This window comes from Typopeltis vanoorti, chromosome 4, assembly GCF_054136105.1.
Source record: "Typopeltis vanoorti isolate ZY-2024b chromosome 4, IOZ_Tvanoo_1.0, whole genome shotgun sequence".
NCBI lineage: Eukaryota > Metazoa > Arthropoda > Arachnida > Uropygi > Thelyphonidae > Typopeltis > Typopeltis vanoorti.
In genome coordinates this window covers 94,529,053-94,552,152 of record NC_143552.1, presented here as the reverse complement: position 1 = coordinate 94,552,152, position 23,100 = coordinate 94,529,053, and the positions used below count along the sequence as shown (strand labels likewise).

General features: G+C 34.1%; 1 protein-coding gene across 1 annotated transcript in view; it reads right to left on the bottom strand.

The window, feature by feature from the left end:
- Window positions 1-23,100, bottom strand: part of LOC150107504 (protein FAM91A1) — a 228,540-nt gene that overhangs the window by 69,315 nt on the left and 136,125 nt on the right. Inside the window, exons 13-15 of the mRNA XM_090391353.1 lie at window positions 22,272-22,369; window positions 14,713-14,799; window positions 8,881-9,113 (exon numbers count right to left, since the gene is read on the bottom strand). Coding sequence (XP_090247479.1) covers window positions 8,881-9,113; window positions 14,713-14,799; window positions 22,272-22,369 — 418 coding nt within the window. The remainder of the gene's footprint in view (window positions 1-8,880; window positions 9,114-14,712; window positions 14,800-22,271; window positions 22,370-23,100) is intronic.

The window sequence follows — 23,100 nt, the reverse complement described above, 5'->3', positions numbered from 1 at the left end:
ATTGAGCAGCTCTCAGATGTGAACTGTAGACTAAAATACAGAAATATTATTGAAAAGAAAATGAAAGAGTTTGAGAACAGGAATCAAACCTTGGAGATTCAGTGGCAAACTCGGAAGGAAACATTGATTGATTCTGCCAGAGAGGCATGTGGTGAGGTTGTGTGCAAGGATAAAAAAATCAGAACTCCCTGGTGGACACAGGAAGTTAAAGAGGCAGTGAAGGAAAAGAAGAAAGCATATCAAAAGTTCCTGGCAAATAAGTCAGCTTTTACTCTTACAGAATACAGAGACAAATGTAAGAAAGCTAAACAGTGTGTAAAACTAGCTAAACAAAAGTCATGGGAGGACTTTGGCAAGAATATAGAAAATAAATATCAAGAAGGCGGCAAAATATTCTGGAGGTTGTTGAAGAAGCTTAGGAATGGAGGAAAGAGTGCTGTAAAAGGAATTAGAGATGATAAAGGTGAAATGAAAACAGGAGAAAAAGATATCCTTGAAGTATGGAGTAATTACTTTGAAAAACTGCTAAATGAAACAAGCAGTGATGACAGCACAGTGATAAAAAACACTGACCAGGCATGCAGTCAGGAATACATATCCATACTTGAAGTAGAAAAAGCCATCAAAGGCTTGAAATGTGGAAAGGCAGCAGGAGTATATGATATTCGACCAGAAATGCTGAAGTATGGTGGTATAAGAGTCTTACAGTGGCTGCACTGCATAGTTCAGAAAGCCTGGGCAGAGGGACGAATTCCCGATGATTGGAGTAGAGCTCTCATAGTACCCATATATAAAAAGGGAAATAAAACTGAATGTGAGAATTACAGAGGTATTTCCCTACTGAGTGTTCCTGGCAAGATCTATGCAAGTATACTTGAGAAACGGTTGAGAAGAATTGTGGAAGAAAAGCTTGGTGAAGAACAAGCTGGATTCAGGCCAAATAGAGGCTGTCATGATCAGATCTTCATTTTACGACAAATAGTCGAGAAAGCATGGGAATATAACAAAGATCTGTATTTAAGTTTTGTCGATTTGGAAAAGGCATATGACAAGGTGCCAAGAGAGAAGCTATTCAATACGCTGCAGTTATATGGTGTCAATGGGGCATTATATCAAGCAATAGTTAGTCTTTATTTGAGTTGTGAGTCAGCAGTTAGAATTGAAGGAAGTACAGGAAGATGGTTTAATGTTAAATCTGGTGTGAGACAAGGATGTACATTATCCCCTCTGTTATTCATTATCTATATGGATCACATTATGAAGGAATGTGGTATTAAACCTGATATCAAAATTGGAGATGTTAATGTCAGCTCTTTGCTTTATGCAGATGATGTTATACTTCTAAATAAATCCGCTACAAGTCTGCAAGATTCTCTGACTAAATTGAATAGCTGTTGTAATAGATATGGTATGAAGGTCAGCAATAAAAAGACAAAGACAATGAAAATAGGCAGAATCATTGAAAATGTCAACTGTGTTGTGAATGGAGAACTTGTGGAACAAGTAAAACATTTCAGCTACTTAGGCACAATTTTTACTGAAGATGGTAAACTAAATATAGAAATAGACAACAGAATCAGCAAAGCTGGTATGGTGGGAAGTCAATTGAATAAATTCATATGGAATAAGAAAGAAATTAGTCGGAACACTAAATTAGCTGTATACAAGACAGTGTAAAAAACCAATTTTAACTTATGGATCTGAGAGCTGGGTCAGAAGTAAAACACTTGACCAAAGACTAGAGACCGCAGATATGAGAGTCCTGAGAAAGATTAGAAAGCGTGAACAGATGGCATCAATGGCAATATCATATTAAAAATGAGGATATTAGGAAAGAACTTGACATTGTCAGCATCCAGGAATGCGTTAGCAGAGCTAATCTGAGATGGTATGGTCACTTAAATAGAATGGGAGAGGAAAGATTAGCAAAACAAGTGTTCTCTGCCAGGTTGGCAGGAAAACGACCCAGAAGAAGACCAAGATATAGGTGGATTGATACTGTACAAAGTGCCTTAGACGATAGAAATATAAGATCTGATAATGTTGGAGTCTTGACAAGTAACAGACTGATTTGGAGGAAAATTGTAGATAGGAAGTTAGTAATGATGTCATTTTTTCATGTAGTACTGTCATATCCTGTACACCCCTTGAGGGTACATGGCAGGAATTTGATGATGATGAACCATAGGATCCATTGAGAAAAGGCTAAACTTTTACATAGATCTATATTTAAACATGAACGTTTATACAAAGAAAGTTCTGAAGCCCTACTACACAGACCAAACCTAAACCACAACGACGTTCTTACTATTCCTAAAGTATGGGAAATTATCATACAAAACTGTGTTAAATAATTAACGTTTTTTTTTTTTTTTTTGTACTACTTTAGCACGTTGTGCACGTTTTCATGAGATTCTATTGTAATCATGCACCTTAACTGTATGTTATTCCTAATTTTTGTTTAAATACTGTACTGGTAATTAATTTACGGAATTAACAACGCATATAAAGTAAATTAATTAAAGATAACTTTAATGAATCACTTCTATATTTCGACAATGTCACATTGTCATCTACAGGAACATAAAGATATGGTATGTGCACTACAGGAACTAACAAAGCAAATGAGGAAGAAATTAAGACACTAATTTTGTTCCTAAAGTCCTAATGGTGCCCTCTTGTGGGCTAATTTGGTAGTCTTGCCGTTGGGCTGAAGTTCTCATAATGAAAGTCTCCCAAATTTGGGGCAGTTTCATGCACCCAAATTTGTTGAGGTTAGGAACGTTTTTTAGAGCTGCTGAAGATTCTTTGAATAATCTTTCGTATTTAAACTTGCTGCGATGGATTATTTTTGTCTTCTTCCAACGAATTTTATGGTGGGTATCTAAGGCATGGTCTGCCAGCCCAGAGCGGCTGTACTGGTGAAACCGGATGTAGTCTTGGTGTTCTGAAATCCTGATATTTGTTGTTCTGCCTGTTTGGCCAAAGTAGGACAATTTGCAGCTGCAAGGGACCTGGTATACACCAGGTAGGTCTAGGGGAAGTGGTTGGTCTTTGGTAGAGCGGATAAGGGATGCCAACTTTTTATATGGTCTGTAACAGGAAGTAAGGTCATATTTCTTGAGGATATTAGTTATTTTTTCAGAGGTGCCCTGGATGTAGGGGATAGTGATAGACTTGGTGTAGTCTTTATTGTTGAGGGGGGGAGGGGAGTTGTGGTTTTCAGGTTTTAGTATTTTTTGGATTTTTTTGGGGTTATAGCCATTGGCTACGAAAGTGTTGAGGATGTGGTTTAGTTCCATAGTACCATATTCCAGTACCATTTAGTTCCATATTCCAAAATACTAAAACCTGAAAACCACAACCCCCCTCCCCCCCTCAACAATAAAGACTACACCAAGTCTATCACTATCCCCTACATCCAGGGCACCTCTGAAAAAATAACTAATATCCTCAAGAAATATGACCTTACTTCCTGTTACAGACCATATAAAAAGTTGGCATCCCTTATCCGCTCTACCAAAGACCAACCACTTCCCCTAGACCTACCTGGTGTATACCAGGTCCCTTACAGCTGCAAATTGTCCTACTTTGGCCAAACAGGCAGAACAACAAATATCAGGATTTCAGAACACCAAGACTACATCCGGTTTCACCAGTACAGCCGCTCTGGGCTGGCAGACCATGCCTTAGATACCCACCATAAAATTCGTTGGAAGAAGACAAAAATAATCCATCGCAGCAAGTTTAAATACGAAAGATTATTCAAAGAATCTTCAGCAGCTCTAAAAAACGTTCCTAACCTCAACAAATTTGGGTGCATGAAACTGCCCCAAATTTGGGAGACTTTCATTATGAGAACTTCAGCCCAACGGCAAGACTACCAAATTAGCCCACAAGAGGGCACCATTAGGACTTTAGGAACAAAATTAGTGTCTTAATTTCTTCCTCATTTGCTTTGTTAGTTCCTGTAGTGAATTTACCATATCTTTATGTTCCTGAAGATGACAATATGACATTGTCGAAATATAGAAGTGATTCATTAAAGTTATCTTTAATTAATTTACTTTATATGCGTTGTTAATTCCGTAAATTAATTACCAGTTATGTCTAACCAACGTATAAGTCTTACCACTAAAATACTGTACTGATGATGTCCTAAGTTACTTAGGATGAAATATTTACAATTAAATAATTTTCACTGTGGTTTATACGTGTTTCTTCTAATTAATGAATGCACCACAGGTTTCGTTGTTTAAAAAAGTTTTATTCCTTCACGGGGAAATGACAGCGCAGAAGACAAACTTACTAGGAAAACTGCAACTAAAACAGGGTAAGCTACGAGCTAGAATATCTTTTTTAAAAAAGTGCAGACGTGATAATCTTATTCCAACCTTTGCAAAACTGAAAGAAACCATCAAATCTCCAGGCGCCCATAAAATCTATCAAAAAGCAAGTCATTCCTTACTACTCAATCAGTTACGAGTGCCTAAGCATGAACTAGCAACAAACAATTTAAATATTACAGAACTAGAAACAGATTTGTCAAATACGTTAAATCAAGAATTGCTACAATTAATTATAACTGTCTCAACGAATTCGGGAAAAAAAGCTTTTGATAAAAGCAGTAGTGCTCTACATATTAAATACCTTAATCTATTAAATCGATCAAAAAAGATCACTAACAAATTACCAACAGAAAAATGGGTAGTCAATTTATCTAACTGTCAACTAACAAAAGATGAATTAAATGTTCTAGCAAGAGGCCATAAATTTGCGATTTCACCAAAGTGTTTCCCATATTTAGACTTTATACATAATATAGAAAGAAACATAAAGCATCTCTCCAGTATTGAAGCCAACAAACTTCGTTTCGAAGTAGCTAAAGTGATCTACAATGCCAAACCTTCAGAATTAAATATCTCACCGTCGGAATTGAAAGCTATTATTTCCTTAAAACGTAACAAAAATTTAATCATTACTAGATCTGATAAAGGAAATACCACTGTGGTTCTTGATTATGACCGAAAAATTAATTTACTTCTTCGAGATCGTAATACTTACTCCAAATTGGATTTTGATCCTACGAATCGTCATCTCGGAAAATTAAATAAGCTACTTAATGAAACTTCCTCCTTAGATGAAGAAACAATAAAAAAAACTTAAGACATACCATGCAAGACCTCCTAGAATTTATGGCTTACCTAAGCTACACAAAACTAACGTTCCACTTAGACCTGTCGTAGACTGTATTGGCTGTCCAACGTACAAGTTATCAAGATTCTTATCTAACCTTCTCTGCCCTCACATAGGCCACTCAGTCTCTTCAATCAAAAATTCTGAGCTTCACACAAAAATTAAAGACATTCAACTATCAAAAACTGACTTGTTAATCAGCTTCGACATTGTCTCCCTCTTCACTAACATTCCCCATAAAGAAACAATAGAATTACTAACTCAAAAATTTCCGTCTGATATAGTTGAATTGTTCAAGTTTGTTATTGCATCAGGTTACTTCACCTGGAAAGGTCAAATTTACAAGCAAGAGGAAGGAACAGCAATGGGATCTCCTTTATCACCAAACCTAGCAAATTTGTTTCTAGAACACCTTGAGGAAAAAATATTCACTTTTGAACCCAAACCAAAAATTTGGCTAAGATATGTCGATGACGTATTTGCAGTATGGAATCATCCCGAACCTGAATTACAACTGTTTCTAGATAAAATTAACCTTCTTCATCATCGCATGAACTTTATGTTAGAAAAAGAACTCCACAGGGTATCTCTTTTTTGGATTTACACATCAAAAGAAAAGAAGACGGTTCCATCACCACTTCCGTCTTTCGCAAGCCTACATTCTCAGGTCGCTACATTCACAATTCTTCTGTTCATCATCCATCTCAGAAATCTGGCATTATTAAATCACTAGTTTCCAGAGCACACAAATTCTGCTCCTCTGAAGAATCTTTAAACCAGGAATTAGAAGTTATCAAAAATACAGCCATCCTAAATGGATATAATCCCAAAACAACTCAAAAAATCATCAGTCACTTCTGCATACATCAAACCAGACAGGAAGAAGTGCATAGGATTCCCATACCTTACGTTAAAGGCATCTCAGAACGTCTTTCTAAAATTATGAAGAAATACAATTTTGCCACTACTTACAAACCTATCAACCAAATTTACAAATTATTACCTTCTCCTAAGGACAAATTCTCACCCTTGATGTTACCTGGTGTTTATGAGATTCTATGCTCATGCAAATTATCTTATTTTGAACAGACAGGTAGGTCTGTCCAGAAACGCATCTCGGAACATCTAGACCACATTCGTCTTCTTAAACCGCAGAAATCTGGCCTCTCTCAACATGGAATTAAAAATTCAAACCATAGGATTCATTGGGAAAAGGCTAAACTTTTACATAGATCTATATTTAAACATGAACGTTTATACAAAGAAAGTTCTGAAGCCCTACTACATAGTCCAAACCCAAACTGCAACGACGTTCTTACTATTCCTAAAGTATGGGAAATTATCATACAAAACTGTGTTAAATAATTAACGTTTTTTTTTTTTTTTTTTTTGTACTACTTTAGCACGTTATGCACGTTTTCATGAGATTCTATTGTAATCATGCACCCTAACTGTATGTTATTCCTAATTTTTGTTTAAATACTGTACTGATGATGTCCTAAGATACTTAGAATGAAATATTTACAATTAAATAATTTTCACTGTGGTTTATACATGTGTTTCTTCTAATTACCCAGGTAAAATAGTACACCATATTCAGTCCTGAAGATATTTTCAGGTGCAAACTTTGTTTGCTCTCACTTGATAAAGGATTAAACTAATTTATTATACTAATAGAGAACCTTTAAGTGAGAATTTGATTGAATTAGTTAAGACCACATGGAACAAAGAAGAATTGTTGATAGGCAGTATTTTGATTGAGAATGGCTAGGCTTAACTAATGAAATTTAGAATTAAGATGGTTATTGATAGAGTATTAATGAAAGTGTTCAATGCATGTTCTGTGAATAACTTGTGAAAGGAATTATATACTAGTAGTGTTATGCTTACACTTCATCTTATTCATCTTATCCTTTCGTAATTGAAGGATTTAGCTTACTCAAATTCATTGTTGTGATTTGGTATGAACCTTAACTTAGATTGAGTATTGTTCTATTGAGTATTTGAATTTTCTTAACTTTAAATGTTTTATGCTTTTCCAATAAACGTTTTATACCTTATACCTGAGTTTATGCCTGATTACGAATTCAAACTACCACTTATGAAATAGAACCTTTTGGCAGGAAAGAATTAGATATTATTGCTGAAGTGAGATTCAGGTCATGACTGCTAACTGAATCTGCACAGTGCTAGCGTAAGATTAATTATTGTGTGTATCCCTTTTAAATTTAGAATTGTTTCCCTGAACAAGAGTCTCTTCTGTCATAGGATATTGGCTGGTGCAGCATAATAAAAATTTTGCCAATATCCGAAGAGGAAATAGATCTGAATTAATATTTTAAAGGCACAACAGTAGATTAGAAAGAAGGCTATTTAGAGGTAGAACAGGTCGAATAAAGAGAAAGTAACGACATAACAAATAGTGCTTGTGAAACACAAACATTTTACACACAATGTTAAGGCAATACTATAAATCTACACTAATATTAATTATTTGTAAATAAAGATATTACTTTTGAATTTTCTTTGTCTCTCACTCAATCTCTTAACTTATTATTATAATAATAATATTCTGGATCCGAATTTGTGATATTAGCCACTCAGGGAGGTCAACTCTGGTAACCACCAGGAAAAAGACAGACAACACAAATCCATAATTACAAGTTAATTAAGGGATTCTACCAGATTAACAGAGATGGAATTATAAGAGTGGATGTTAAGTTGGGAAAAATGAGAGGCCATCCCTGGACGTTGTATAAAGATGTGGTGAAGAAGGGTGTGAGGAGGAGATTTTTTTTATGTGGAGAGTTGGTGGTAAGTGGAATGTATTGTGAATGCAGGTAGTGTAAATAACTTCAAAGTTCATTATGATAAACATGTTGCTGGTTGAGTGGGCCTCCCATGATAAGTCTGTTGACTCCATGTAGGTTACTGAAATAATAAGAAGAAGAATCACTGAATGCCTTAGAAACTATTAATTATCATAACTGATGTCCATTGTCTGCTATTAGGTCAATGTTAACAAGGATGTCAATTCCAAGTTATTCTATGACAAATCTAAGGTTAGTGATTTTTTGGCACACTGTAATTCCAATATTTCTAATACATTAATGGTTTAATGTATTAGATTAATGTTTTAAATATTAATGGTTTAAAATAAAACAGCTAATATAAATTACTGGTTGAAAATAATTAAAATACATATTTAGAGTGTACTATCAATATAGCAAATACCAGTACAAACTCACTCACTATAACAAACCACTAAAAGGCCCAACCAAAACCCTATATAGGTAAATGTGAAATAAAATTCACTACAATAAACTATCCACTATACCAAACTGACTATCCACTATAACTGACTCTTGCTAGAGCAAGAGGCTAGGACACTATCAAAATGATTATATTACAATCTGATAACGATTTAGGATCAAGGTTTAAAATGACTGCTTTTACTAGCAGCAGTCACCGAATATAATATTTTCAATTTCTTTTTGTTTTGATTTACAATGCAGAGAAGAATTTTTGATTAACACGTTTTTTTTTTTAAATCCAGAAATCTCTGTCTCTCTCACACACACACACACAAAAACTACTTGAGCATTAACAAAAAAAAAGAGTATTCATTAAAATATATTTAAAAACATTATCACAAATTAAGAGAGTCAAAAAACGAGAACTAACACATAATTCTTGTTAAGCAGCCTACTGCAAATGTCTTGTTCCAAATTCTGCAAACTTTCACATCGAATTAAGTCTAGTCCAAGCCCAGTTACAGTCATATTATCAGAACCGTCATCCTGTTCTCCAGGAGAAGCCAACATCTCAGGATTATGGCGAAGAAATATAATGGTATTACGAAGAGTTAATGCATGATCAAAATATCTCTGTGCCTCTCCCTCACCTATATCTGCAACCTAAAAAGAGAAAAAGAGAATGCATCATTTCAATAGTAAGAGAATATGTCTGTGCATGTGCATGCAAGCACATGCATGGGGAGGAGGAGAAAGGGGTAAGGAAGGGAACATGCACACCTTTCTTCTACAAGAATTCAAATATTTTAGACAAAAAAATTTAAAAAATAAGATTCAAGTAGCATGTTTTTCACATAAGTTAACAGCTTTCTCCACTTAAAATATACTATTTTGCTCGAATAATACCTTATTTTTTACTATATTTTTCATCTGAATGATCAGAAATGTTCATATGAGCACATCTTCCCTTGGACCTTCCACAAAATGCTTGATTGTATTCAATTGCATTTGTAGGGTCCTTTCCCACAGATGCTCTGTTTCTACATTATGTCTTTTCTCTAAGTATTTCCACGGAAGCTGCTCTACTAAACTGGCTACTACCATTTCTTCACTTACGAGCACAGCCATCTGTTGATCAACACCCATCTACAAAAACTTATCAAATTAACTTCTCAACCCACTTCTCCTCTTCCTTCATTCTCAACACTTCTACTCTTTGGAATAGTCTTCCCCATACTGTTTTTTCCAATGATTACAACCCTCAACTCTTCAAGGAACATGGAAACAAATTCCTGTTTTCTCTCTCTCTCCAACTGCTTGCCTACACATGGCACTGTTGTGTCATAGGTTTCGGGACCTCTTGTGTGTGTGTGTGTGTGTGACTGATTTAAAAAAATAAATAAATAAATAAATAAATAAATAAAAGCATCATTCTCCTAGGATAATACTATATGCTTAATATAGTACTGTGTCAGAATGGTGTTATTTTTATTAGAATTCTTAAAATTTGCTTAAAAATATTTCATAGGATTCTTAATGTCCATTTTCTTTTTTCAGATTAATAATTAATGATAAAATTTCTCCATAGACAAATTATTTAACAGATTTATATATCTTTACAATACAATATCTTTATGAACATTATTGTGTGACATCAACTGTTTCAGCATTGTGAGGATGTTATGGTATTTGCCTTTCAGTTGGAGAGAGACCTGGATTCAGATCCTTTCTAGGATGTGATGGACATTTTTTTTTATCATCAAAACTATAAATAAGAGTGGATGTTAAAAAGAAGACAAGTTCACTGATATATAGGAGGAAGAATGTAGGTGAAAGCATGCTATTCAGGTGTACTCTAGCACTGATTGAAAAATATGATGAAACTACCTTTGAATTGAAGCAGGCAATCAATTCAAAAAGAGTCGAGGAATACCATAAGATGGCAGCTTGATAAGAAGGTCACAATAACATATTTGATCAAATGCCTTGGAAATACAAAAGGCAACCACCTGATGTTTCTAAAGAATCCATATTGGTGGTGATCATTAAGTAATTGATGAGCAAAACAGATGGTTGTTAATAACCTTTCCATCATTTTGAGAGTGAAGTCAGAGTAATAATGATATCAAAAAGTGATATACAATGGGTGTGAATCTGCCAGATTTAAGGTGACCAGTGGTATACCTCAGGGTTCAGTCCTTGGGTCATTATTGTTCAATCTATACATTAATGACATCAGGCAGGATCTAACATCAGATGTGCAATTATTTGCCAATGATGCAAAGATAGGTAGGGCAATCAGGGATGCTACTGATATTCAGCAATTACAAAATGATTTGAATAGGCTGGATATTTGGGCAAACAAAAATGGCTATCAGTTTAATGTTAGTAAGTGTAAAGTTATGCACTTTGGCGTGATTAGAGTTCTAGTCACATATTATATTAGCAGAGTTATGCTACAGGAAACTGAAGAGGCAAGGGATCTTGGCATATTGGTGGATAGGAATTTGAAGTTCAAAGTTCACGTAACAAAAGTTACAAATACAACTCAGAGAATAATTGCAATGTTGAAGCGAACCTTGATATGTAAGGATAAGGAAGTCATTTTGCTTCTTTATAAGGCTTTGATAAGACTACTGGGAGACCAAATTTGTGTGCAAATTTGGTCACCCAGGTTCCAAGGGGATAAAGAAGCTGTGGAAAGGGTGCAAAGAAGAGTTACAGAGATTATATCCAGATTATGGGATTTAGATTATGAGGACAGATTGTGGGCATGTGGATTGCAGACTCTGGTTAAAAGGAAAAAGAGGGGTGATATGATAGAGGTCTACAAACTTTTGAATGGGTGTTATAGGATATCATCTGATGAAATTTTTCATTATGTGGAAGGTGAAGAGAGAACACAGGGACATCCATGGAAGTTTGTTCACAGTCAAGAAAGGAGTAAGATCTAGGTTTTTCTCCCAGAGAGCAGTGAGTGAGTGGAATAATTTGCTCTCAGGGGGTAGCGAGTGCATCTAGTGTGAATGAATTTAAGGGAAGATATGATAGCTGTTTTGGGTGATTTATAGCCTCCCTCAATGAGTCCTTGACTCCCTGGAGATCTCGGATAATAATAATATTTGATGGTTGGCTTTTGGGAACCAGACTGGATGGAAGCTTGCTCCCAAGATGTTAGACAGATGCCTGATGAGTATGACAGCTTGAAGAGATTATACAATATGGATGTTAGTTCTGGAGAACAAGCTTTAAATACAACTAGAGGAATAACATCAGGACTAGCAGACTTATTAATATTACGGCTATTAAGTAATTTTCTGATGTCCTTCTGGTGAAATTTCAGAGGTGGCACACTGTGAATAGTTCATGGAATAGCAGGAAGCAATATCTTGGTCATCTATACAACAGTTAGAGGAAAAAAGAGCACCTAAAGTGCATAAGACAGGCATTCCTCTTAGGCTGATTGTGGATGATGATTAGTCCATGCACATAACTTTTATTCAAGCACATCTTGATAATCTATTAAGAACCATATCAGATATACAGCCTCCTTCATAAAGAACTGTGAACACTTTGTTCCAAAACTATTTGAAATTTTCATCATGCATAAAAGACATTTTAAGCCTAGATACTGTTTCATTGTTCTTCATTCCTGTAGATGAAGTCCTGGAACTTATATGATCTGTTCCCTCCTGACACCTCTCAACTTTTCAAACATTCTCTCCACTAATTTTTTCAGATGGAATGAAAATATTTTCAAGCAGCTACCTGGCCTTGCAATTGGTAGTCCTGTCTCCTCTACATACCAGTTTATTCATGAAAAGCTTTGAAAAATGATTCCTCACATCAATAAACTGTAAACCTGCAATTTGGGGGGGATACATAGATGACATCTTCATCATCTGGAAATGTAGTGCAGCTGAGTTATGTGATTTCCTTTCATCTATCAACTCATTCCATCAAAAATTAAAATTTTTGAACTGTGGAACTAGGAAGTGAAGGAAAGCTATCCTTCCTAAATGTTTTAGTTACCAAAAAAATCTGAAGAAGACTTCTCACTTAGTGTATAGTATGCAAGTCTACTCATATGGGTTGTTGCCTACACTCATCTTCACTGCACACGTGTAACAAAAACTAACTATTATACATACACCCAAAAAAGAGCACTATCTATCAAAACAGATGAAGAAAAACTTAATGAAGATTTATGAACTTTATTCCAAATTTTCTGAACAAATATTCAGAAAACCTCATATATACAAATTGCTATTCTGTAATCCTACTCCACAGCAAAATCCAAATCCTTCACTACATGACTTCAGTTTCCATTCCTTACACTGGTAGGGTAGACTTGAAATCAAGATTGCTAGTTTCCTCAAAACTAATGACATCAGGGTGACTTTCAAATCCATTTTGACTGTACGAGGTTTATTGCATTCACCTAAAAAACCACAGCTCATTCTATCAACATCCTTGGGTCTATAATATTCCATGGTCTTTCTTACATAAGCTGATACCCAGAAGTTTTGGAATAAGACAGAAAAACACTTTGGAGACATCAACAAAATCAGAATAGACAACTCTGGCCTGGCATTTCATTCCTACTCCCCCCCCCCCCCCAAAAAAACACAGAGTGGAATAAAAGCTCCATGCCTTACAACATAGAAGACAACTTTACTGCTTGCAATATAAAAGAATCTACTATGGTAACTTGACTGCTTGCAATATAGAAGAATCTACTATGGTCATCTTTTCACAAGGCACACTTAATAGAAATCAAGGATTAATCCTCTGTGATATTTGGAAATCACTTATCAGATCTTTCCATATGCTACACTTCAACTTTTCAGACAATCTGCACACAATGATGAACAAAGCTCTAACCTATGCCTCCTCTCCAGGTAGTTTCCTTTTTAGCTTAAACTGTAATGTTCCTACATGGTTTGTTTTTTAATAATGCTCATGTTTGCCTTAAGTGTATTTATTTTTATGTAGTTTTAACCCAGAATAAGTCACAAGCATCGGTGGTGAAATGTCACTTTCCTTACCTTTATATATTTATGACCAAAATAAAACCCAGTTTATTTTAAAATTATACTTATTTGTCAAAGTCATCATCATCAAATTCCTGACATGTACCCTCAAGGGGTGTACAGGATATGATAGTACTACATGAAAAATTTACATCATTACTAACTTCCTATCTACAATTTTCCTCCAAATCAGTCTGTTACTTGTCAAGACTCCAACATTATCAGATCTTATATTTCTATCGTCCAAGGCACTTTGTACCATATCAATCCACCTATATCTTGGTCTTCCTCTGGGTCGTTTTCCTGCCAACCTAGCAGAGAACACTTGTTTTGCTAAAGTTTTGTCAAAGTCTACATATCGATATTATTTTTATGTGTTTTTGTTAAAGTCAAAGACTTCTAGCTCTAGTTTGAAACAGCTGTCAGGCAGTGAAACTTTCATCAAATGCACCAATAAAAGGCATATTATATGGATGCTTGGACAGCAGTCATGGTTTTTTAAGTAGCACAAGCTAAGGCAACTCGGATGCTGAGGATTGTATTCTCATAAGCTCTCTGATCAAAAGGATGTAGTTTCTACATACATTCAGCTTTGAAATAATGTTGGATCTTTAATATCCACTATTTCCATACACACATACATTTTTTAATTTTTATACTGCATACAGATATTTATATAATACAAATACACGTACAAATGTTTGTAAACATAGTAAATTAGTATTACTATGATATTAAGGATTAGATACCTGCTCTAGAGAACAAACAGAGTATTATCAAGTCATTTCAGGCCTTCAACCACTGCCTGTTGTTAGGAAAACAGATATGCTTTCTACTCAGTCAATCCTGGCTGGCCTGGTTGGCTGAGTAGTCAGTGTATCTGCTCTCAAGCCAAAAGGCTGTGGGTTCGAGCCCCACCATGGGCATGGATGTTTGTGATTGTCTGTGAAAATACTAGTGGCAGTGACGGGCAATAGATGGTGTTGGTGTAGATGATGATGGTAGTTGGTGGAGACAGAGTTGTAGAGTAGGTGCCCTCCCTCAATGAGTCTCTAGACTCCTTGAAGGTGTCACATAATAATAATAATCAAGCTGGCACTGAAGATAATGATTAACTAACATGAAAATTACACAGAATAAAAACAAGTACAACAGGTTTTTGTATAGCATATATGGCAAGTTGAAAAGTCAATCATACTTAAAAATTCAAGAGGGGGAGGATGCCTCACCTTATCTAATTCAAGAAGAAAGTTATCCAACGATTCATCGGACAATTTTCCCACTTCAAACATCGTTACTGCATGGCTTTTAAGCCCCTAAAATAAAAAAAATGCATTAGAAAAAATGATTTTAAACCTGCTATCCCATTAAATAACATGCGGTATTAAGAGAACTAGTTTAGTTTATATTGTTGTTGCATTTTACATTTCTCTCTCACACATGTACCCTATTTCCATACACTTTACAAATTTCTTTATGTACTACTAAGTATTGAAACAGTTGCCTTACATGTAAAAAAATTCACTTCTTTTCCTTTATTAATTACCTGATATATATATATATATATATATATATATATATACTCTCCCTCCAGGGGTATGCAGGACACAATATGATACTACACAATTATATTATTACTAGATGTCTAATAAAAATTTTCTTCCAAATTAATATAATATTTGTCAAATCTTCAATATTCTCAAATGAAACATTTCCGATTTGTTACATCAATTCACCTATATATTGGACTGCTGGGTAATTTTCTGGCATTTTAGCATATAGTATATAGTATTATATATGCACCAGTCTGTGGGAAGCAGACAGTATCCACTCTTCAACCAACAGGCAGTATATTCAAACCCAATGGCTGTATGGATTTTTGAGAAAGTCTTCAAGTGGCACTCAAAATAATAAAGAATGCTGCTGGCAACAACTATGCATAGAAGTTGTAAAATTATTAATTTTATTAAGGATGTTTTTCTACAGGAATTTCATTTATTTTTTTAAATAAGATTTTATTTATTTTTCAATATATCTTTACAAATGACCATTTGAAACAGTAGAAGCACGATTCACCACATTTTAGCCTTTTTGCCACGTGGCTAGTAGCAATGGGAATGAACATCAGAGATACAGATGATGTATAACAGCAGAGAAAGTAGGCACCTGTCTTACACCTGATTTTATATCAAACTATCTTCCATACCTCTTTCAGTTCAAAGTGCTTTTATATTAAATCATCTTCTGTACCTCCTTCAGTTCTCATGACATTTTTGCATCAACAAAACTTAAATACAGATTCTCCTGATTTCTTTATTTCTCTTAAAGTGAAAATATGATCCTGATAACTCCTATTTGGCAATAACTTTGCTTGTTTTCCCCCAAATTTTGCTTCCACAATGTTTCCTAGCCTCAAGTACATTTGAATTCAGTTTTATTTCAGTTTCACACTATTTTATTCCCCTTTAAATAGGTGGTGATTATAAGAGCTCTATTCCAATCATCTGCAACTTGCCCTTTTGAATTATGTGGTGCAACTGTAATAAAACTTTTATACCTCCATATTTGACCATTTGTGATCTACTTCAACTTTTATATGTTTCAGATTTCTGGTTTCTTTTCTGCTTCAAGTATTGATATGTACTACTGAATGCATTTCTCTTGAATATTTTCTACCACTGTTCTCTTAAACTTATTTCACTTAACAATTTTTAAAATTAATTATTCTATACATTAAGAGGTATATCTTCAGTTTTTATATCACCTTTATCATTGGATTCGCTTCATTTTTTATGTGATTAGGGAGAGAAGCTGAATATGGAGAAAGGAAAAGTAGATTTAAATTGCAAAGTAGGAATAGGAACTGAATTCTAGTCATATAAAACTGTTTTCAAAACATATGCTGAAAAGAATAATGGCAGGTACCTGCTATCCAGCACACAGATAAGTCATAATCTGTATGTAGTAGTGACTATGTTGTAGTTCATAGTGATATATTCATATGATTTCAGGAGAGAAAAGTATATAGGAGATTTGAAATAGTGAGTGATCACCATTTAGTGTTAAGCAAGATAAAAATGAATATTATAGTAAGAAGATAAACATCAAATATACAAATGTTTTTGGAAAAAAATATAAGTTTGAACAAAAGAACCAAACCTGCAGACTTCATAGTATAATCTTAAGAAAAAAGGAATTGATTGACTTAGCCAGAGAGTCATGTGGTGAAGTTATTTGCAAAGATAGAAAAATCTGAACTTAATGGTGAACTCAAGTTAGAGGTAGTCCTGGAAAAGAATAAATATTATTGAAAGTTGATCACAAGTAAGTTTCTCAGTACATACATAGAAAGAATCCAAAGAAAAACATAACTTGTTGACAGGCTTAAGTGGTTGACATTATTCATAACTTATTTTAATGGTATTACAACAACAAAAAAAAATACTAAATTATGTATTTATTAACTGATTTATATTTTGTTGGATTTCAAACCAACATTCTCAGAGCAAAACAATATGTTATAGTTTACACATGATGAATAAGTGAAACAAGTCAAATTGTAATTGAGAAAAGATCTAAAATCCTAATTTAGTGCCCTCTAATGTTGTATAAAAGAAGTTATTATAGTTGTGTATGACTTGTTCTTAAGATGACTTTCTCATCTTAAGAACAAGTTTTGGAGATTAATGCAGCTATACTTGTTAAGGTTAGTTTTGGTTTATACTTTTTATACTTGTTAGTTTTGGCAGATTAATGCAGCTATACTTGTTAAGGTTAGAATAATATGACTCTAAAAAGCTCTCTAAAAATAGCTTCCCTGTGTGAAGGGGATGGTCAAAGCTTCGTCTGCCAATCCTGACTTACCATAATAATGGTAGCAAATGTATCTGAAGTGTCTTGACCATGGAGCAAAAATGGCAAACACATAAACAGTAAATGTTTGAAGATAGTTGAGAACAAAAGTATGTGGTACATACTTTTGTTCTCAAAGTACTCCATGTAAATATTTGCAGAAAGGGGAAAGAGTGGGAACCCATTACAGTACCATTAATCTGTTTGTAGATTTTTCCTTTACCAAGTAACCTGCACAAATAGTAAATCCTTACTGGTCTGGTTGTGAGTGGTTAGTGTATCTGCTCTACAACCAACAGGTTACAGGTTTGAATCCTACTGTGGACATGGATGCTTGTGATTGTCTTTAAGGTGGGAGATGAATTTTATTGCCCAGTGTGAAACCACTGCCCTGCTTATTAGAGGCCTGAAGTGGTTTCAAAAAGTTCTACATTTGGTCTCTAGAGCAGGGTTTCTGGAATATGTAAAAATAAATAAAACATTACAAAAAATATATATATAAAACTGATAAAAATGGGAAAAAAAAAAATCCTTAGCCCACCCAGAGTACAAAAATGTACTATAGGTTTATTAATAACCTTTCGTGGGTGGGAACAACATAAAAAAAATAATAATAAATACATAAAAATTTAAAAAAAATCTGAATAATTCAAAGATATGGGAGAGGGGTTAGAATTTATTAAATCAAGAGTGTCTGTTAGTGGCACATGTGTTTGTTATTTGGCCCAAAGGCAAGACACTTCGGATTCCTTTGTAACTTACCTTAACAGCCAAGATCCTAGAATTCACTTCCCATTAGAAAAAGAATCAAATAACAGTTCACCCTTTTTCTACACATTAGTCAGTCACCTTTCATATAGTTCATTTTTTTTTTTTTTCCATTTATAGAAAGTCAACACACATTAAAAGATATCTACCTACATAAACAATCACATTATCATCCATCCAGCCCAAGTATGGAATTCCCAAAACGCATATAGATCCAGGACTGTTTGTTCTAATGATGCAGCACTTTCCACAGAAGTCTACTATCTTCACCATACTTTCTTGGCCAATGGTTGCAGCCCCTACAAAATAGATAAAATATTATGTGGTCCTTCTCCCCCCCAAACACACAAGAACAAAACATCACTATTCCTATTCTATATCCCAGGTACATCTGAAAAGAAAAGAACTAATAAAACATAGCCTTCACACCACATGTCAAATTAGCAAACTGATCCACTCTCTTAAGGACAAACTCAGCCTCTAGCTCATCCAAGAGTGTATGATGTTCCCTTTAACTGACTGTGGACTTGTCTACTATAGGTAGACAAGAGGATCCATTAAAATCTGCCTTGAAGAACATAAAAAATACATTTGCTACCATTATAATAGCAAGTCAGGATTAGCAGACCATGCTTTGAACACTCTCTCTCCTTCACACAGGATTAGATAGAAGAAAGCCAATGTGCAATATTTTTAGAGTCAGCAAAGGCTATAAAGCATACTCCTAACCTTGCAAGTATGGCTGCATCAATCTGCCAAAAATTTGGGAGAAAGTCATCTTAAGATTAATTCCTACAATTGTAAGAACTTCTTTTATACAACATTATAATTATTATATAATATTAGAGGATGCCAAATTAGGACTTTGGTTTTTTAGTGTCTTACAATTTGAATTGTTTTACTTATTCACTGTCATGTGTAAAACCATAACGTTGTTTTGCTCTGAGGATGCCAGTTTGAAATCCACATCCTTTTATTATTATTATTATTATTTTGAGATTGTAATACTATTAAAATAAGTTCAGAAGAGAAAAATATAGGAAGCCAATTCTAAATGTTAAAGTATCTAAAGAAAAGTCAAGTAAGGAATTTGGTAAAAAAAAATATAGAAGATAAATCTCATGAAGGTGGAGAAAAATACTGGAAACTATTGAAAAAAAAATGTAGAAACTAAGACAGGAAAGAAAATGCAAACATGGTACTTCTGTAATTTTTCTGTTAGCTACTCTTCTGTTATAGATAATAAAAGAGGCAACTAACATACTTGCATTTTGCAAGAATTGTGTGTGGTTTCAAAAAAACAATTATAAAGTTACTAAGGAGTTTTCAGCAGTTTTCAGATTTATCATTAAAAATTATGCATACATTACTTTATTAACTTTCTCTTTCTCACACACACACATGCCTGCTTTTCTCTATTGTTAAGGTTACTCAGATAAATTTCACATATTTCTTTAAATGTCTCCATAAAACCATATCTAGAGATCTGCATCAACTTATGCTTGCTATCATTTGCATTAACTCACACAAAGTGAAATCAACACTAGGAAGTAGACATTCACACCAGTTGACCATCAAGTGCTTCTCTCCTTGACATAGTCAGACACTTATTGTTCACATCTGTAGTACCCACACAGGATAACTTTTCTGTTGAATTTTCTTTGATGGTTAGTGACTTTTCACAGTTTGAAGACTAATTTCTTTTAAAGGCTGTGTTATTGTTTTCATTGGACAAATCAGAATATTTGGCTCATTAAAAAGATTTTAGGTAAGTGACATTAATTCAAACTACTGTAACATTCTGAAATGTGGCCATTAATTCTTTGTGCACTAATATAATACACTGATAAATTCTGTACACACAAAATCCCAGTTTTCTGTCTCTTACATCTCTAATTAAATAATAACACTTTTGATAATTCATAATACTTAAGAGATTTATGTGAGAGGTGAAAGGGAATTGTAAGAATCCATGCAAACTAGCATGAGATTTTAGAACAGTTTGTACTAAAACAGTGGTGTTACCATAAAATAAAGTGAATTCTGCTTGGTAATGCATACCAAAGTTTACTGTGATTCAGTCTCCTCTCTCCTGTTTTTCTCTCTTTTGACTAGAGTTTGCAGGATGAAAACCCTGTTATCTAGGTAATGAGATCAGTCAACTCACCTTCGGCTAACAGACCCTTATAAAGATTCCTCACATCCTAGACTATATTCAAACCAAGGTCTTTCCAACAGAAAGCAAATTATGGCATCGTTCTCAGCTGTAACTGGTTTTTTGCTTTTTTTTTTTTTTATGTTGCTTTCACCCATGACAGGTTATTTTGCAAACCTATAGCACATTTGTACTATGGGTAGGCTAAGATTATTTTTTTTCTACTTTTATCAATTTTATATTTTTTTTGTTCTTTTATTTTTTACATAGTCTGGAAACCCTGCTCTAGATACCAAACATGGAACATTTTCAAGCCACTTCAGGCCTCCAATAAGTGGGACAGTGGTCTCATACGAGATAATGAAATTCATCTTCCACCTAAAGACATTCACAAACACCCATGCCCATGGTGGAATTCAAACCCACAGCCTGCTGGTTGGAGGGCAGGCATGCTAACAACTCAGCCAATCAAGCCAGTTAAGTGAGGGATAGCAATAAGCCATAGATTTGAATTCTACTTCAGATGGATACTCCCAAAGACTAGTTCACTGATTAGTGTGGGTCACCATTCTGCTTCTTGGCAGTCTGAAGTAGCTTGAAGAAGTTCCATGTTTGGTCTCTAGAGGAAGACCTTCTGGATAACATGTAGGTTTATACCTTTTCATCAATAGGATTCATATAAAATAAAATTTAATTTTAAAAAAAAAATTATGCATGAATAATAGTCTTCAAGTTAATTCACAATATTAATTAGATTTACACTTATGTCCATACAAAGGTACCAAAACAAAAATTGATATAATGTTCCTGAGTTAAATTTTTTTTAAATAGTATAAAATATGAAATTATAAAGTGAGACAGTCATAAAAAGTCAGGATATTATTATTATTACACCCTCCATGGAGTCGACAGACTCATCGTAGGAGATTCCAACTGACAACATATTTATCATATAGACTCTTAAAGTCCTTAACACTCCTTGCATTAACAACACATTCTGATAATGCATTCCATTCACTGACAATTCTCCATGTAAAAAATCTACTCCTCACACCCTTCTTCACCACACTTTTACATAACTTCCAGGAATGACCTCTGGTTCTTCCCCTCCCACCTTCTACTTTTTTTATAATCCCTTCTGGATTAATCTGATAAAATCCTCTCACTAACTTAAATGTCTCTATCATGTCACCTCTCTTTCTCCTATCCACCAAACTCTGCAATCCACATCTCTCTTCAACCTCTCTCTCCATAGCCAGCATTCCAAAGTCCCAATATTGTCTTAGTCATTCACCTCTGGACCCTCTCCAATGTCTCCACATGACATTGAAAACCAGGTGACCAGATCTGAGCACAATAGTCCAAGTGTGAGTCTGACCAGTGCCTTATACAGTAGCACAACCACTTCCTTATCCTTGCATGTTAGAGTACTTCTTATCATAGTAGAACTATAACGTGCAACGTTTGCAACCCTAGCAATATACCCTTTAAACTTCAGTCTACTATCAACCAGCTCTCTAAATTCACTACAATAAACTCTTCCTTTTATCTTTAAAGATTCACTAAAGTGAATATGTAAAACAAATGGCCTGACAAACTTTAGTACAGGCCCCAAATTTACTAAATTCGTTCAAAATGCTAATGCATACAGCATCACTGCTGATATATATATTCTGCTAATATGGCAGATGGATAAAGTGATTCTGAAAGATGCCTATACAAAGTGGATCATGGTTGACATAAAATGAACTCAATAAATATGTAATGAGACATTCTAAATCCTGTGTAAATGTATGATTTAAGCTTATTGATATTTAAAATAAATAACAAAGTTATGCCTTTTATGAGGTTTTGTGCAAACTGACCAGGGTTTAAAAAAATACCTGTATAGATTTGCTACAAATAGTATCTTCCATTCAAATAAAAATGTAATTAATTTAATGACAAAAACTATACAATTCCTAATATTCCAGATGAACTATTTTAAAACATGTTACTAAAAAGTTCACTTACGGGAGACAGATTACCCATCATAAGAAATGCTGTAAGAGTGGAATCAAATAAAAAGCCAATTCGTTTAGAATGTGTACTCCCAGCAAGGATAGGAGGCACTGAAAAAAAATTAAATGACGACTACAACATAAGCTTTAAGATATAATATAGGTGTTAGATATAAACAGAGTTGTAAGTCAACTCCCATTAAAACCATTACAGCAATTCAACTGACATTCACTATAATATATATATATATATCAGTGGCATCACAAGCACATTTCAGTTGAGTGTGCTGTCGTGTGGGTTATACAACACACGATACAAATTTCATCAATTTGACCATATGCATGGGCGTGCGTCTGTAGAAAATTTTCCAGCAGGGGAGGGACAAATAATAAATCTTAAAACAAACAGATTGTTCCCCCCACTCTACGCAGTAGTATTTAAAGTTATCCTACAATTGCATTGGACCAATTAAGATGAGCGCTGATGCACTATGCACTCTCAAAACTTCATTTAATTAAAATTATTTAATTAAATAATTAAATCAATAATCGTGTTTTAGCATTTTCTGATGCAATTATTATTTATTTATGTAAACTATAAATACAGTACATTATTTTCATTTTACATCGATTTTAATGATCTTTAATTCTTGGGGGGAAAAAATATTCAGAATTAATACAGTTTTAGAACAATTTCATATATAAAAAAATTGACTGGCATATTTTATTAAAAATCAACTAATTAATTCAAAAAAATCCTAAATTAAATTATTTCAGTTTAAAAGAAAAAAACATAAAACTAACAAGTAAAATAATATTAAATTACATACACTTACCTTTTA